An 18871-nucleotide genomic window follows, 5' to 3' on the forward strand; every position below is an offset into this window, starting at 1 on the left:
AGGTTTACCGAATGCTGGAATTCTCTGCGATGTTTATAATATGAAGCTCAGTTTCAGGACTTGAGGCCTGCTGCTGTGGGAAGCAAAATGTGATTGGATTTGATTGAATCTTCATGAAATGCTTCTCCAGGAGATCTTCAATTTCAAGTGTACAGATTGGAGAGCCTGGCTTGGTTCCTGTAAAACCATAAAACAATTACTTTCTATCATCGGTCGTCCAATGGTTCAAGAAAGACACTGACGAGCTAATCTCTAACCAAGGACTAACCTGCTTTGGGAGGAACATTAACACCTATCATTTACTGCTGTTAAACATACTCCAGCAGCAGTTTTGAAGATACACACAGGTGGTTCAAAGGTGTAACTTGCTACAGTGCTCCAAAAGTTTTAGAACACTATGGCTGAATTGTGGGTTGAAATACGTTTCACGTTTCCCACAGCTCCTGACACCGCATCATCACACTAATGGGCAAGCGGTGTGTGCCAAGAATACTTAATGTGTGTTTGGAACCAAAACACATGGGGAAAAATGGCTCATTCTATAGGACAGGGTTGCTTTTCCCCACACTTTTATTAAATGCTACAAATTATTGCAATCTGTGACCAAGTCAAATTCAAGCTGGCTGCCATTGCTCCATTTGCACAGAGGATTGGAGCAGTCTTCTTCTAATTACTTAAAATCTTGTCTGTAGCTCTTCTAACTATAATTCAAAAGTAGCTTCATTATCATTGCTTAACACTTGTCTTTTGCAAAAGCAATAGCATGACATGAATTTGAAATCACATTTCAAATTTGACATTGACAAATCCCGAAGGACATGCACACATTTTCTACTCTTGCTACTCGGCGAGCCCGCGTCTCAGCAACATATTGTTGTGTGTCATTGCACAGACTTTTCAAACACCTACAACAAGGCCTACGCAAATGCACCTAACACCCCAATGCAGGCAAGGCCAAATGATACAACAAAATAGAAATGTAAAATGTTCCACTGCTTGAGTAATTATCATGCCCTTGTGAAGCATGACTCAGTTACAACATTAACTAAAACTAAGCAGGCTGAAAACATCCTTTTGCTTACAATTTAAATACGGCATTTTCAATGAGAGAAAGCACTGCTTGAAAGGGAAGCTGAGCTCCCTCGTACTGTAACACATTACATGTTGGAAATCACAGAGAAGGACATTGAATCATGAAGACAGATTCAAACATAAATCCTTAAAAATACTCAAAATTATAATAGGAATGGAGCACAAGCAGCCGTCGCTATTTCAGCCCCACCACTGTTCACTTCTTTTTAAATCCATCTAAGAGCTCTGTGTTGGCTCAGACTGCCTTAAGGAGGCTTTGCTAGGAAATAATTGTGCTTGCACTGAGCATCCTGCTGCTACTGCTGATGGCAGTAACATCCCATAATATTCCTAATGTCCAGCTTTTAGTCATCCGTGAATGTTCACTTTGAATCTGTGTTGTTTTGTGCTTCCATCTTCAGCATCAATGGTCACTTCTCAATTGCTTCTCTTTCCAAATGTTCTGCCATATGTAATGACATCTTGTCAGCACTAAAAAAATATGTTGATTAGTCCTCAACACTTTAGCCAAGCTCAAGATTTTCTCAGACTACTTAAGATTTTAACATGTTGTGCTTGTTGCATACAGCTTTATAGAAAAAAAACAAAATAAAATGTTTTTAAAAAATCTGTCGCAGCTGTTTGTTTTGCTTTTAATTCCTCTGGCTTGTCCACCTACAAATGTGTATGAAAAGCATTGGAAATCAGTGCACAGATGACATTCAGTAATAGAAAACTTGCCTATGAAAATGTTCGACTCAAAACAGCTTTTTGGTGCACACATTGCTTTTTGCAGTTATTTCATCAGAAAGTGTTTTTATGCATACTTCAGATAAAAGAAGGTTAGTGATGAATGCTCTCTATAGAGCACCAGAAACAGCACCGCATCCAGCCTTGATTACTATAATGCAGACTCTCTCCTGAGTTATGTAAGCTGGAGCTGCATGATGTGCTGACTGTAATTACTTTGTTCTCTTCAGCATCCAAACATGCTGTTTTACACCAAACACAGATGCAGATAGCATATCCTAAATACAAAAAACCCACACAGTTTCAAAGTTCATTCAAAACACAATTTTAGAGACAGATAAGAAACCTTTTTGCTGTTCTTCTGTGATCTGATGTGTGTGTATATATATATATATATATATATATGGGAGAGAGAGAGAGATCTTTATTTCATAATGTGTGTATGGCACATTTCCATGCCTTACAAGTAAATGGATGGTTTAGAAGATGATTGTAATAAAAATTAACCCAAAATCACCTTTACACAAATGTCTCTCACCTTGTGTTCCTGTTGATGTGATATGATCCACATTACTAAGAGTAGTGAATGAAGTCACACCCCCAAACGTCTCTGTTGCCCATTTGATCAGCTCCTCCTCTTCGGAGGGTAAACCTTGTATCAAATGGAAATTTCTCTGAAAACTTGGTTCCTTGGCATTGTGTAGTGTAATTGTGGAGTTTTGGTTTGTCTGGAGAGAAAAGGCAAAAAACAAATTCATTACCTTCATTTAATGTAATTTTCAGAAAGCACAGAGCAAAATCAGGTCCTAAAAGGCATGTCCACTACCCGTTGCTATGATTACACAGAACTGTATGAGTCAGCTTTGCCTGTATTTTTATTTACCTCTTGTCTGCTTAGAATTAGTTAGATCAAACATATTTGGCCATCAATCTCATTATACTTTTTCTTACCCTCCACACCCAACTTTCCCCCTATTCTCCTAGCAGGGCCCTGTTAAAAAGAAATGTTTATTATGGTTAAGTGTCCACGAGGCCAGTTGCACAACCCTGTTGGAGCCAAGGTCTTTCCTTTGCTTCCTGTGTGGGGCCAGGAAATGGGACCTTTTTTAGCTTTGTGCGTCACCACGGTCGGCTGGAATCTGGCTCCATACAAGGTATAAATATATACATCCATCCCAACGACTAGACACTGCTGTTTCCTCGTCTGGGCCAATGGGAAATAATGGAGTTTATATTATGTTTTGCATGAATAAGAAAGTAGGGGAAGGCTTTAGGAATAGGGATTGCTAAGATTGTTAAGAGTAGGCTTTCATAACCTTGATATGTAAAAATGTGCTCAATAAATAACAATTAAAAAAAGAAACCATGGGCTCCAGGTTTATTTTGGGCTCAATCTTTAATGAATTTCTATCTAGGCTGAATTGTTCTTCTCTACTTGAGAGCTCCAAGAGCTGAAGAAGAAAAAAAGCACTGCACCTCTTCAGGGCATTCAGTGCCACACAATGAATGGAGAACAGCTAATTTTGAAGAAATAGGTTATAATCAGATTTTTTTTGCATCCAAGTCTGTGATTGGCTGGCTTTGTGGCACAAATATAACGGTGCACAGAAAGAGTTGAACGCGCACGGGCAGAAATTTCGAGAGCGCAAGCAGCACATTGCAAGCAAGCGCTAATGCAAAAACTGAGCGACAGGGGCTGCTATTGTGTGTGTGTGTGGATAATAGCAAACACTGAAATACATTTTTGCACGCAGCAATGAATTTTGTTCACTCAAATTTAGCTTTTCTTTGCTCGAAATAAATTTCTCCTCAAAATGCAACACTTGCACCTGCAAACTTTTTTTTACGTGCGCTCAAATTGTTTTTACTTGCGCTCAGAATAACGCCATACACATGATTCACATTATACCGTGATATGGATTTTAGGCCATATCGCCCAGCCCTAATTGAAATAACATTTTCTTTTATTTGGCCAGTGATGTCATTGGATTGGTATAACCTATTTCTTCAAAATTAGCTGTTCTCCATTCATTGTGTGGCACTGAATGCACTGAAGAGGTGCAGTGCTTTTTTTCTTCTTTAGCTCTTGGAGCACTCAAGTAGAGAAGAACAACTCAGCCTAGATAGAAATTCATTAAAGATTGAGCCCAAAATAAACCTGGAGCCCATGGTTTCTTTTTTTAATTGTTATTTATTGAGCACATTTTTACATATCAAGGTTATAAAACTTTTTTTTACATGCGCTCAGAATAGTGGCACAAAAATAACGCCATACATGTGCAGTAACGATATATACCACGATATATTATTTTCTTCTGTATAACGTATTTTACACAATATAAGGCACACTTAAAATCCTTTAATTTTCTCAAAAATCGACAGTGTCCCTTATCTATGAATTCTGGTTGTGCTTATTGACCTCGAACCAATTTTACGTAGCACACAGCGCGCAGTAATCTGTCAAAAAATGTTTTAGTACGACTTTGGTAAGCTATGAAGGCGCACTGCTTGATGGATTGTTGGAGCATTACGGCTAATGTAGTCAGGAGCCTCGCGGAGTAATCTGGGTCTAAAACGTCAGCTTCAGGTCCCAAAGTCAAACGAACACTATGGCATCACTGAGAGTTAAAAACTGTCTAAATTCTTTCATCTTTAATAAAATGATCAGCGTTGCTGCTTTACCAGGTGTAACAATTAAGTTTAACATCCAGGGATCCATGAAAACAGAATTTATTAAATTCAACAGAGTTAAAAGTTAGCAGGAAGTTAGCTCACTAGTTTCTACCTAAACATGGTATAGCATGTTCTGACTGAGAGATTTCTGACAAAATTTTAATGTACAGCTCTGCTATCGCTTCCAACATAATTGAAGACAGCAGTGACTTTTGTAGGGTTACTGAAGTTGGACTAGGTGGTATATAATGATGTCCTACGTGATCGCTAGTGACACAGCTATATTAGCATAACATTAGCACAGTGAAGCTGAACGACGAACTTTTTTCCACTCGATAAAAGTTAAGGTGAGGGTTTCTGGTGGTTAGGGACAAATGCAATTGCATGGAAGGGTGTTGTAAACGGACCAAACTTCAGTCAGGAGAACAACTGAGATAATCCATCCACAATACGAGGTTAGTCATTAATATACTGCAACAACATGGTAATAGAGCATCTGTGAGAGAATTCGGCATTAATGAATTAATGGTACAGATGTGGAGGAAGCGCAGTTTTTGGCTTTCCCCATATTCCAAAAGTGCTTAATCTCTTTGCTATTACTGTGGCACGGCATAATTTGCAGATGATGTTGTTTGCAGCCGCTGCAATGTTTTCGACCAAAACAGGCACAGCTTGATGACACCATCAATATGCGCTATCGCGGTAGAGCGGTGTAGTCAAAATCTCTACCTTTGGCCAAATTTATATCATTTCTACCGTATACCGTTTATACCGCCCACCCCTAATTTCAATTTCAGATTAACTTTTTGCCTTGCTCTGAATATTTCAGCTAGCTGTATCTGAAGTTTTACATTGAAGTTTTAAATGAACACTCTAAAATTAACAGCTCTTATGCGTTTTGGGCGGTCATCAGTGTTTCTTTAACTGTTCAGCACATTACTACAACTACCATGCCAATTGGTCCTTCAACTAGAGGTGAACACATTCAACAGATGTTTGGCATAACATAGCATCTGACCAAAATAAGCTTTTGCGTCACAAGGAAAGGGGGGGGTGGTTGGTGAAAGCCGAGGAAGCCTGAGGGAGTCATCAGTCTTTCTACATAAATATTTGATTGACGTGCGATCAAAAATAGCGTGAAGGGAAATGACAGAAATAAAAGGAGGCAAGTTAGTCACGACAGACAGGGAAGGCCTCAAAGGCAGGATGGAAAGAAAAAAGGAAATAACAATGGCAATCATTTTAATGACCACAGCGGAATTTAACTCACATTAGTATCAGTAATATCAGTTTGTTATTGCGAATTCTTCCAGTAATGATCAAGGAACCTTCCTTTTGAAATAAATGAGCCTTTCTGTTTGCTGAGGATTACAGGAATTTCTTCTTCTACTACCCATCAGTTACTCCATGCAATAATTGTATAGTGTCATGTCAGAAGCTGGGCATTCCTCCATAAAATGTTATCAGTTTGTATAAGTATTTTAATTATGTTAAGTTTGTTACAAATTGTTTGAAATCTGGTGGAGAGAGAAAAAAAGAAGCTTTTTCAACTAACAAGCTGTCACGTAAGATCGTTAAAAAATGCTGCAAGACGTTACAGATAAAACGCTGCTGTCGCCACATGTTTTCGGGTCAGCTATGGGAGGTCAACAAGAGCTGTGACACTGAGCCAAGCTGTCAAGCTGGTGACGTACTTTCTCAGATGCTGACCAGATGCTGATTCTCTTACAATGCAATCTGCAGTAAAGCGCTATTATCCCCCAGTGATATGGCTCATCCCACAAAAACATCCTGCAGTCACAGGCAATGTTGTCTAGGCTCTCGACAGGACATGATACAGGATGTGCTATCACACTGCTGTCAGCATATCAGTAATTGGTGACATTCCTCCAAACATTTCATTGTTTTTCAAGCGTATCATGGCTTCTTAAATCCGACAAATACAAAACACTAACTTCACGAAAAGGACAGTGAGATTTAGCTTTTTTCTTTCTTCCTTTTTTTTGTTTGTTTTTAAAATCCAATGTTAATTGTTCTCAAGACAAAAACAGTGACACAATCCAGGCGAAAAAATGTTTTAAACTAGATTGGCAAAGTTTGTGGAAAGAAATAAAGACGATTAAATGTTCAGTGTAATTCTATCTCCCGAGGATGTTTCAAATCTAAATTCAGTTTACTCTAAGGTAGGAAAAACACCTCCATCCTTCCTTTGGGAGCACAAAGTGTTACAATCATTGTGTAGTTGTACAGTGCTGCACTGTGACTTTAAAAACCAAATACTTTCTATAGCCCTCAACAGCATCAGATGCCTAATGGTTTTAATATTGATTTAATCACAGTTATTACAATTTCTCATGAGGATAAGGGTCCTTATGTACAGATACTGCAACATTTTTCATTTAGCAATGAGGAGCTTCATCAATAACATATTTAGAAATAATAGCCTAGTTAGAGGCAATCTCATTTATTTGCCCATCTCAGTGCTATTTAAATCCTGGTTTATGTTTTTAATTACCACTGTAGCATTTTGCCCTGACATTATCACTTAAGCACACAATGGAATAAAAGTTTCAAGTTCTTCCTGGGTTCAGTCCACAAACATAATCTAAGAACAGTGTATAAAAGTCAGAATCTCCGGTTTCATTGGAACATTAATTTTATGGCCAGTGCCATCAGCATCAGCCTTCCTCGATACTCTCTAAAACTTCTCTTACGATTTTATAGTGTGGAGGGTAAAAGACACAAAATACAAAACTGCTTGCTCTTTTGTAACATTTCACTACAGAGGGGCCACTGGGGAATCAACACTGCAAAATCAACATAGTTTACTGTCTCTCCAAACAGACTCACAGAGCTGCACAGCTGTGTCAGCTTGACTGTGTGTGAAAACAGCTGGCGATAGACAAGCACATCTGGAGACATGTGAAAATCATGCATTACGGATAAAACTAACTACTTGTAGTGGCATCCCCACAACCTGATATTTTTTTATGATTAGTTAGTGACTCTTTAACAACCTTATGTTACAGCTGAGGCAGTATGTGTAATCAGGGTTAAATAAAAGTGGGCCAAAGGTGGCATTTTATTTCCAGGTTCAGTCCCAAATGTGCATTCAAAAGAAAAGCAAAAAACTGCATGTGCGCACGGTAGTACAGAAAAACAAAGATGCATTACTTACATACAAGTGAACCTCGCTGTTGAGATAGCATAAACCATAAGCTGTTTCTGCAGATGTGAGGATAAGGTGCATTGGCTTTGCATCAGTCAAGTTAATTTGAAATATGACATTTTCCTGAAAGGAAAAAAAACACAAATTATTACAAGAATAAAAATAGAAAATCACACAATGCAGCTGTTATATCTACTCATATAAGTTCAGACTGAAGTTTTAAACGCAGCGTCTATTTTTACAGTGGAAAGTCTGCTTTACATATGAAAGCTAACAACTTTCCAAATAGTTTGCAGGTTCAGAAAGTGTTGCAGGCAAATGATGTCTGAAGGTGGTATACATCTCCAGGTGGAAGATTGGGACTGATACGAAAGACAAAGCAATCAAGTGTTATAAATATTCAGTCCCAATGTTTAGCCATATGGGAACTACTGCACTGTCTATTAGAAGTTTTCTGGAAAGCCTTCCACGTTGTGTATGTGCCACGTAATACAGAAATAAAATCAAAACATTAAAATGTTTGAGAAGCACTTCAAGCAATGCTTCTGGCTCGCATTGTATAATTTTTGATTGTGTTATCATAAAGCAGAATGAAAAAAGAAAGGAAAACAGAATACATAGCAGCTATGCTACATCATTTTTGGGGGGATGAATTAATGTAGACAATGAAAAATATCCTGTAATGAAATGACAAGAATTAACCTTTAGCACAGGCAAAATTGAAACGTAGCATTTTCCTGAAATTCAAACATTATTACACTGGCTTAAGATGAAAAACATCACAAATGCGATTTAAGCATTTTCTAACCTGTGACATGAAGAATGAAAAGTTCTGAAACTTCAGAGAGCAAATAAAAAGACCAACATTATTATGGTCATTTTGCACTGAATCACAATTCAACACTGCTCAAACTTTGAAGGTCTTGGGTAGAGCTGCTCACCAATTTGCAACCTTCCCTATCTGTCATTAAATTAATAGGCCTCAAGTTGACAGAGGAGGGAGATATTTTACTTGCAGCACACAAAAATAGTTCCAACCCCAATTTAATACCGCACAACTTTGATTTAATTTCCATGCTGGAGGAAATCTCAGCAGGGGGGACGTGACTATTCCTTATTTTCGCAACCATGAGATGTCAACACGTGGATCGCTCCAGACACACGTGCAACCACTCATTTGAAGAGAGTCAAAAACAGGCAAGAAGCAAACAGTCTTCAAATGCCTGCTTTTGAGCTGACGCTGATATTTATGAGGTAATGTAGCTTGGTTCTATTATTACATTTCTATGCAATGCAAGGGAGGAGACATAAAAAACATGTAAAGCTATAAAATTAATTATTTACCAGATGTGCAATTAGATGCATTTGTGTAATGTATACTCTGTGTCTTGGTTGCATTAAAACTATCCCTAAAGGTGTAGTCAGAATTACTTATGTACAGTCTTATTATTAATTTATCTACTTCGTTTCATTCACAACCTGCTGCCTTAACAATGGCTAACCTTGGTGGTTGTTATGAGGCATATTACATATAAAACACCATTAACATAATTCAACACATAATGTAATATCCAATTAACTATATTTTAACCACAGTAACATAATGGTGATGTGATTTGCTAATCACCACCCCAGTCACACTATGAATCAGCCTTAATTACTATGCTTCGCATATGCGTTTGGCAAAGCTGGTGCTGCAGAGATTTATGGATGTAAGTGGTGGTGAGTAAACCTTTGGAATGTGGAATAATAAGTCTGGGTTTAAAGACTTTTTATTTTTTCGACAGACTTAATTCCAATGAATCCCAGGTCTTTTTACTTCCGCAAGAGACCCAAGATAATTAGGTTTAGAAAAGTGAAAGAGTCATGGATTTGTAATCAGCTCAATTTTATGACTCAGTGCATTAGAAATGAACAACAGCTTTAAAAAAGAAGAAGAAGAAGGGGGTAAAAACTTGGAAGTATTGCTCCAATGTGAGGCTTTTATGGGAGGTTAACATTCACAACTTTTTCTTGACACCAAATGCTTTATTCTGTTATATTGTGTGTATTTGAAGGCAGATTGTTTTCAGACAGAACCTGTTAGTGAGACAATGAGCTTGCTGGGGAAACAGTAAGACGCCCTCATATCAAATTCATTTACTTGATACCTGATGTTGCCAGAGTGTGATCCAAGAGAATTGTGATGAGCTCAGGTTGAAGCTATGGAAATTTTCAGGCGCATACAGAGCAGAGCAAATTAAGTCTAAGGAGACCATGGACAAATTGCCTATAAACCAAACACAGATGAATTTCAAAGACAGCCTTGCACGCTGAGTGCTATGGACAGAAGGATCACTGATATACACACACAGTGAGACACAAGCTTTAACCGGTGTCTAGTACATGCAGGCTTGTGCTTAATGACTTCTGCATCTTATAAATGGTTTCAGTCCCCAGTTTGAAAGGAAAAATGTCTAAAAGGGGTGACTGCAGTCCCAGGTGAAGATACAGTGGAATTTATCTGAATAGATCAGTGGTTAGTAGAGATGGACCGATCCGATATTACGTATCGGTATCGGTCTGATACTGACCTAAATTACTGGATCGGATATCGGAGAAAAATAAAAAATGTAATCCGATCCATTAAATATCACGAAAGCACCTCACAAAACTTGCAACATGCCGTAACTCACCTCAGAACGTTAGCACGTCGGAGCAGTATGCATCACGTGATAGAGCGGCTGTGGCATGCAGGACCTGTCAGTGGTCTGCATAGCATTTGGAGCTTCGCTAGCAACCCGGCATTTCATCTCCGACAAAGTTATCCCGAGAGAAGTAAAGCAAGTGTGTAAGTCCATCTCTGAATGTTTGTAAAGCATTCCTGCGTTAAGCTTAACAAGCGACTGCCTCTCCTCCTGCTGCTACTTCAATGGTGAAACTGCTTAACGATCAGCTGATCGGCTTTTCTGTCGGGAGTCCATGTCTCTAGTTTGCTTTTGGCCCACTTTGCACCAGAAAGAGGAAACCAGCGGCTGAACAACAGCAGCATGTTTAAGCTTGATCAGCTATTGTTAGAATGTATTTAATATTACTTTCTACTCAAGGATCTTTTTCTACGTAGCTGACGCTGGTAACTGTGCAGGGGCGGATCTAGCAAAGTTTAGCCAGGGGGGCCGATAGGGCATTAACAGGGAAAAGGGGGCACAAAGACATACTTTTCTTTCTTATTCTCATTTAAAATGTCTAGCTTTTAATAAATAATTATCTGACACCCAAACTTTTAATTTGATGTAAAATGAATAGAAGTCAATTACTGTATATAGTAACTATTAAGTCTAATATATATACCCTAGTAAGCTATAGTACTTTTTCCTTTGGGAAGGTACCATCTGTGCAGTCTGCAATTTTGTTGAAGAAAGATGTTGAATCTATTTAATATTTCTTGAAAAATAATTGATTTCTGTGCATTTTTTTTCACACTGCATCAAATTAAGGTTGATTACGTGGATTAAGCATCATGAGGTGGAGCGTGAGGGGTGGTTCCCTATTTTTTATTTATTTATTTTTGTTGTTGCTGGGAGTTGGAACCCTATTAGTTAGGTTGCTTAATATTTATGCTAAGTACTCTTTAAAATACCAGAATAGGGAGGATGGTGTAGGTTTAAGTTTATTAGATTGATCAGTATTGCTGAACTATGAAATATTTTTTTTTGCATACAGGTATAACAGAATAGCTTTAGTGTAGTTGTTGTTTTAAACTTGAGTATGAACTTATACAAAATGCAGCAAGATATTTAAAAAACAGTTTTGTTGATTAAAAAACACTATATCGGATTCATATCGGTATCGGCAGATATCCAAATTTATGATATCGGTATCGGTATCGGACATAAAAAAGTGGTATCGTGCCATCTCTAGTGGTTAGGACTACTTATAAAAGAAACATGTTCGCTACAGGCAGAGGGTTTGGCATGAAAATAATAACTTACCACAAGAACCTGGAACACAGTGTCTAAAGCTGTTAGATATCCAAGTACTCAAATGCTGCTCTGCCCATCATAATAGCATCACACTCACTTTGAATGTAAAGATAGACCCAGTTCTACAAGTTGGGGAATTTAAAATTCCTGTGATAGCCCACAGGAAACTCAGATATCAGTGAATAAGACAGGGGCTATAAGATCAAATCACAGGCCGAAAAAAAATCCTGCAAAGGGTGTTGAAAAATAATTGGCTAACATATTAGCATACCGTATAATGCTAGTTGTCTGCAACAGTGCAGAAGGTGGCCATAAAATATGAGCTACTGCTGTATATGATTTCCATGTGTCAGTCTCTATAAATGCATAACATGTGCAATACTGTGTGAATGTGGCAAGGTGAGCCACAGGAAATCACATTTTTGATTCCATCTTCTGTGCACGGTATATATTATTAAATTTTAAAAAAAAGAAAAAGAATACAGCTAGATTGCCCTGAAGACAGACTAACCTTGGAGAGGTCTGAGGTTCTTTTGTAACATTTAGTTTGTGCCTCACTTGTTGTGTTGCATGTGCGTAGAGCAAATGAATGAACGGCATTTCCTCCTGACTTCATTGTGCTTCATACAGAGATAACTCTCGGCGGTGTTTTCCTTAAATACCCCTTTCTAATGAGCTTTCTGTCTAACTTCCCTTCATCCTTTTGTGACTTTCTTTCTTTCCTTTTGAACTCTGACCCTGATCACTCACCTTTGCTGCTTTTGTTCCTGTGCTTTCAAGATACAATTGTTTTCCTTTTCAGGTTTTTTTTTCTTTTCTTCAGAGCATTTTTTGAAGGGCCTTTGCTGATGCAGTTTCCAGTTATTCTTTTGACTCTCTCCCTTGGCTTGAATTGGCTCTCTTGGTCTCGTCTCGGCCTTGTGCCAAGAGCCTGACTATCCAAGCCTCTGTGTGACATCAATGAGTCCTGTACAAGCGGCTCCTCCCAGTGAATTCTCTCTGACTGTGTACCCCCTTGATGCTCCCTCTATAATTCTCTGTGGGGTCAAACTGTGACAGTCAACTGTTCCTGGCAGGTTGTAAATCAGTATGAAAATAAAGGAATGGGGAAGAAGGTGATAAGACAATTTGGAGGACAAAGAAAAGAGGATCCAAGAGCAAACCTCCCTTTTGACTGGACAGTCTGGCATAAGATGAATATGTTCCCCTTTCTTTTTGTTTACAAGAACAGTTTTTTTTTATATAAACAGACAGCCAAAAGCAGATAAGGGGTATGTGTTAAGAGGTCACATGTCCACTTTTTTCTGGCTTTTTGATATGATAAAACGTCCACTCGTGGTCCCATCAAGAGACCAGGATATGCCAATTATGCACAGTGTTGAGTGGATCACACAGATCGCAGACCAAATTCCTTTTGTGAACTCTCACCAGTCTCAAACAGAGTTCACCTTTTTTTAAAATCAGAGAGCTTGCGCCATTCTTTCCACAAACTACACTTAGAACTTTTCGCAATTAACTTTTCTTCCTCTCCCACAGAACATAATGTGCCTGATTTTACTCTTCGGGCCTAATAAAAAGACCGAGAACCATTTCCTTTCTAATATGCTTTAAATCTGTTTTGTCATCAAACTGCATTTTCTTCTGATTTACAGTCCATTAAATGAGACTAAAGACCTGACGACATTTGCAGCAGTAACTGTGTCTTTGAGACAAAGACAATGATGTGCTTGCACAATGTTAGCAGCATTACTCGAAGCAAAGAAAGGCACAAAACCATATGTGAGGTAACCAAGCTTCATTCTTAAGGACGCTTGTGTTAATGATTCTTTGTATATCATAACATTTTCCAGTGGAAATCAAATTGAATCAGTTTAGCTTGCTGGTAAACGTTTCTGCTAAAGGATGACAGGATTCTCAATGGCTTTCCTGGGAGAGGTTAAAGGAAAGGACCTTGAGGCTTTTATTAATTCTGGAGCTGATGGATGGGCAGGCAGGGATTGTATTTCACCATCCTGTGACAATGTCTTAGCGAGGCTGCACACATCTGCTTTTCCATTCTCATACTCTCTGCCAGATGACGGCGAAAAACCAATACAGTGAAAAATAAAACGGGATGATCAATAAATAGCATTTGCTTAACAGAAGTTGTGCAAAAATACTACATAGTCTAAGTGAAAACAAACAGCAGAAGCAAGCAAACAAACAAAGGACACTGATAAAGAAATGACTAATGCGAGCTGACCGACAATGTTGGACAGTGAAAAATGGAGTCTGGCCGAACAATAACAACATATAGATTAGAACTTTTCTAGAATTACTTTTCACTGACATTCCCTGAAGCAAAAAGTTTGAAAATCAAAACATCCCAATACCCTATCAGCAATTACTGCATATGTTTGTTTAGCTGGAAAATGAATTCTTTAAACACAGACCAAAATTGAACAATGTGGCTTTTAAAAGGGGTTGAAAAAAGCTGCGTTTCTGTCACATCTGGCATCTGTTAATGGTTAGCTAGTTATCAGGCTGATAAAGTTGGGAAAGGAGTGTGTTTATGTTTTGTAATCTGGGAAGATGTTTAAAAGCTTATTTATTCAGAGTCAGGGAAAGTCTGCGCACAATGATGACCAAATACGGTAAAATGTGCATTTTTTTAAAAACATACCAGATACACTATTATCTTTAGCCTTAAGTGTCTCTCATAAAATGCCAGGTTCCACACATTGATCCCCCATAGGACTTTTTTAGCCTACAGTTTTGTTTTCATGCCTGACACACATCAGCAGTAAGATCCCAGATCACATGACAGATTTTCCAACCTACAAAAGCTGTTCCTTATCAAGACTTTACATAAGACAGGTAGCAGTGCATCTTTGCTAACTCAAGGTGTATAGGATAAAGGTCTAATCATCTCTTAGTTTACTCAGAAATGGATCACTGTATTTCAAACTGTGGAAATAAACGTTTGCCTGTTTGTTTTTCGACTACAAGCGGACTTTGTGGATTATGTTCAACTGCACTAAGACACGCGTACGGCCCGACTACCAGCTAGTGCTTCCGCGGTAATACAAGGTCTTTACATCTCTGCGTTACAACGACATTATGAGTTGTCACAGAAGGAAAGCCGCAGGTTTGACAACTAAACAATAACATCCATCCATTTTAAGGCAAGGCACTGTGAACACGTATGCACATTACCCAAGTTCTAAAGGAGCTCAGCCATCATTAATTCATACAATTACACCTGTTCTTTTTCTAATTTGAATACCGGTACTAAAATTATCCTTTCCCATCCAGCTGAAAATGTGCCTTTAAAAGGAATAAAACTCTTTTGAAGCTGCACTTATTTACCTCACCACAGCATAATGTCTGATACAGTAAAGCACACAGACTGTTTTACATTTTTTTTAAAAAGGAATACTTTAACATATTTCCTTCATAATTAAGTCATTATGTATTTTCTTTTTATTCACAGGTCATTAATTTACATAAAGAAGAGGAGTGTTTAATGGTCTATGCAGTGCTTTTAACACTGTTATTCATTAATTTGAACACATTAAACTGAATAAAATCATATCTGTCAAACTATATCAAGTGTGTAAATTATATGCTCCATCCTATGCCAGTTTTATTTCTTGCGAAATTAATGACCTCACTCTGTGTGGGACGGTGTCAAACGATATGTTCGAACACTGAGGTGTTTTTTTGGATGCTTCACTTGGTTAGAAGAACATGCTCAAATGTAGCATTGATATTTTTAGAAATGAATAAGGAACATTCATCGTTCGCGCTGGTCTCTGAAAGCCCCCGTCACAACATCGAAAAGCCCAAAAAGTTATAGACAAGAAGTAAAAACTGCATAATTACTGTGACATAATCAGTAAAGTGCTGAACTCTGAGAATTAATTTTTGTCAAGGTACTGAGAAATAACTGCACTGCCATCATTATAAGCTTTGTAAATCTTGCTGAAGCCTATTGATTAGAAACTAAAGGTCAACTGCTAACAATGAGGGCTTCGTCCCTAAAACAAGCTCTGCCGTTACACAATCTTCCATTTACTTCAAGGCCAAAAATTGCAACAAGCTGTCTGATATTTTGCCAGTTACACCAAGGTTTAGAGATGGCGCAAGAAAGGGAAAGGAGGGTGTTTGCTGGTGCTTTTGATGAGTGTAGTTCTGCATATTGTGGAGATTGGTTGAACTGGTGATTACTCACATACTGTATAAAAGGGGTTTTGATTTTGTGCAAGTTTTAGTTGAAGTATTTATTTTGAATTTTGGACTGTTGATTGCAAAAGTTCTTGTGGTGTTTTGTTTCTATCTACGATTGAATTTAGCTGTTAGCTCTAATACAGCTGAAATCATACGTCATAGAAAATATCATGCAAAAAAAAATGATATATTTAAAGTTAAATGTGCATAATCACAGTGCATGCTTCTTTTTACTGGGTATGGTCAGTTTTTAAAACTGACTCAGCTTTAATACTGTCCCACATTGCATAACATCTGATAACTCTATAAATAAGTAAATGAGCATCATTAAACTCAGTGTAATGATAGTTCAGTGGAATGAAACATTTCATTTTAGGAATGCTGTGAACTGTGAGGTGAACATAGGTGCAGAGCTTTCTCCTTTTCAGCATGACAGCACCTGACATACTGTTCCATCAGCTAAGAAGTATGATGAATGAGCAGACGATAACGTATCCCTGTCGCACAGGGGAATTTGGGATTAAATGACAACTAAACCGTGCTTGACAGATGGCAGCAGTTTAATTGTGAAACATTTGAACTTTCTACATTGTGATGTTTACCTAAAGTTTTATTTGAATTTTACCACTACTTTTCAGGTTATTACTTCTTTCCATAAAAATAATAAAGTTCAGACGAGCTCGGTGTACAACACTCTCAGTCAAACTGGATTTTTTTTAACTTGATGACAATTTTTACAGATTATTATATCTAACTTAGATAGACTCAAATAACTTTGACATGCTTACCGGGTTATTAAAGTTCAGTTTAAAGATGTGGACCTCTGCCTTGTCCTCTCCGACAAAACTGGTCCAACAGCCAATCTCATTCACGATCCACGGACTGCCTTTCTCACCTTTTGAAGTCACCGGGGTGCATGTCTGACTTGTGGCTGAAAAAAATGAAGTAAGAATAGTTAAATATGAACAGCAGCATGTTTTTAAGTTGCAGTAAATAATTTATTGCTTACAACCAGAGATGGGCAGCAACGCGTTACTTGTAACTATTGCAAAAACGGTAATTAGATTACCGTTACTTCCCGTAGGACCGCTGCGTTACTAAAACCGTGATTTTTTGCGAGAATGTCTCATGACAGTGACATAAGCAAGTGCGACGTTTGTGACAACAGCTGTGTGCAGATCAACAATGGATCATATATCGAGGGGAGAGAGTATGAGTGTGCAGCATTTAAAGCGTGGAAGTACTGACCTTCCCATATGGAAAAGATATATATAAATCTTATAAAGTTTGTATCTGTCTTGTGTGAAACTTGTATGAAAAGCATATAAGAGTGAAAACAGATATAAGATCCCTTGAAAAATTATATAATGAAACTTGTATGTTTTGGATACTTACTAAAACAATGTATGAAAGTAATGAGAAAGTGGCCACTTTCATGAGTAAATCATGTAAGCCTTATATGATTTACTCATGAAAGTGGCCACTTTCATGAGTAATCACATATAAGTTTTTACTATTTCTTTTCCATATGGGTTACTTTAAGTTTGATTCCATAAAAAGTGACAAAAACATTAGCGTCCATTGTGCGTGGGAAGAAAACTTCTTGTTACAGCGGAAAAAAAAACCCCTAAACTTCCAAGCAAGCACCGAGTGCGCTACGACATAACGGGAAATTCACAGAGAAACTCGCGGATTCTTCAACTGACCGCGGCACACCTGCACCAGGGTAAACCTCCGCCTACCCCACTCCTGCTTTACAGGTCAAAATAGAGCAAAAGGACCGCTAGTCTTTGATTTTATTTATTTTCTGCTGTGTTTTACTTGCATCTATTTGAAAGAGTGAGTGTAAACACAAAAAAAATTTTGCTTGATGCATGAAGTTAAAAGATTAAAACTAATAAAAACCAGTTTTAAAAAGAGATTTTTCCATTTGATTACATTTTGTATGATGGATTATGTAGAAAAAGTAGAATTGGGCTGAAAGATCTATCGCTTTATCACCTATTCAGGTTGTAAATCGTGTTTTTAAAAAGTAACTAAGTAACTAAGTAATTAATTACTTTTGAAAATAAGTAATCAGTAAAGTAACGGGATTACTTTTGGGGGGAAGTAATCAGTAATTAGTTACTGATTACTTTTTTCAAGTAACTTGACCAACACTGCTCACAACCTTAATATGAAACTCCCTGTATTCTCTAGTCTCATATCTTATTGCAAGAATTTGAATCCATCTGTAACAATCCTGTCATATTTTGACATAACAGGAGAAAAACCAAAAGAAAACCTTCATGTGTGAAAGCCAAAACGCTATTATTTAAAAGAAAGATAAACCCAGCAATGTTACAGATTTCTTGTCAGAACAGGGCTAAATTTGTTATTAATCATTTTGAAAGCTTTCCCCTGGTCGCAGAGAATGGATGTTAAATGTGTGGGTAGGACTACATTGTTTAAAAACAGATCCGCTGGTTCACGTTTATCAGACGTGTCAGGACACGGGGCTGCAGTCATTCATCACCGTGCTCACTTTGCTCCCTGCTAGAAGACTGCTGTTTAACCTGAGGATCCAAGTCTTGGGAGGCTGAATTAATCCAGCCAAGGGTGTATGATCACTGGTGAGGGTGGGTATAAATGCCTGGTATTTGACCTGGACTGTGTATGCGTGTCTGTGTGCCAGAGATCTATTGTGCTAGACTAGAATGAATATGTGTGCACGCATGCTTATTCTAACCTGTATAAAGTTGCCAGGGACAAAATATTCTCCAACAAACTTCCTCTTTCCTCAAGAAAAAAGGTCAGAGGCTTTTTCCAGCTCAATTAGAGATCGCTTTCCTTGCCCATCGCTCACCGTTCGCTGACTATAGATGATAGAGTTTAAGTGGGTTATTCTAGAAGTTTTCTGGCACTAGTCACAGCCACATCATGGCTGACACAGTCACTAGTTTGGATTTACTCCTTACAGAGTCTTCCTTAGCCCACCTGCACATGGAATGAGCTTTCATTAAATCAGTCAGAACTGATCTACACTCAAAAATAAGAT

At 38.0% G+C, this 18871-nt stretch overlaps 1 protein-coding gene across 2 annotated transcripts in view; it reads right to left on the reverse strand.

Moving 5' to 3' along the window:
* Positions 1-18871, reverse strand: part of eng (endoglin) — a 47473-nt gene that overhangs the window by 12649 nt on the left and 15953 nt on the right. For both annotated transcript variants that reach the window (XM_085279743.1, XM_085279744.1), the window contains exons 3-6: positions 16623-16765; positions 7673-7786; positions 2360-2549; positions 9-177 (exon numbers count right to left, since the gene is read on the reverse strand). In XM_085279743.1, coding sequence (XP_085135869.1) covers positions 9-177; positions 2360-2549; positions 7673-7786; positions 16623-16765 — 616 coding nt within the window. The remainder of the gene's footprint in view (positions 1-8; positions 178-2359; positions 2550-7672; positions 7787-16622; positions 16766-18871) is intronic.

Source organism: Mchenga conophoros, linkage group LG7, assembly GCF_057382185.1.
Source record: "Mchenga conophoros isolate Kocher_MC1m ecotype Shallow Benthic linkage group LG7, M_conophoros_male_GT1.1, whole genome shotgun sequence".
Lineage (NCBI taxonomy): Eukaryota > Metazoa > Chordata > Actinopteri > Cichliformes > Cichlidae > Mchenga > Mchenga conophoros.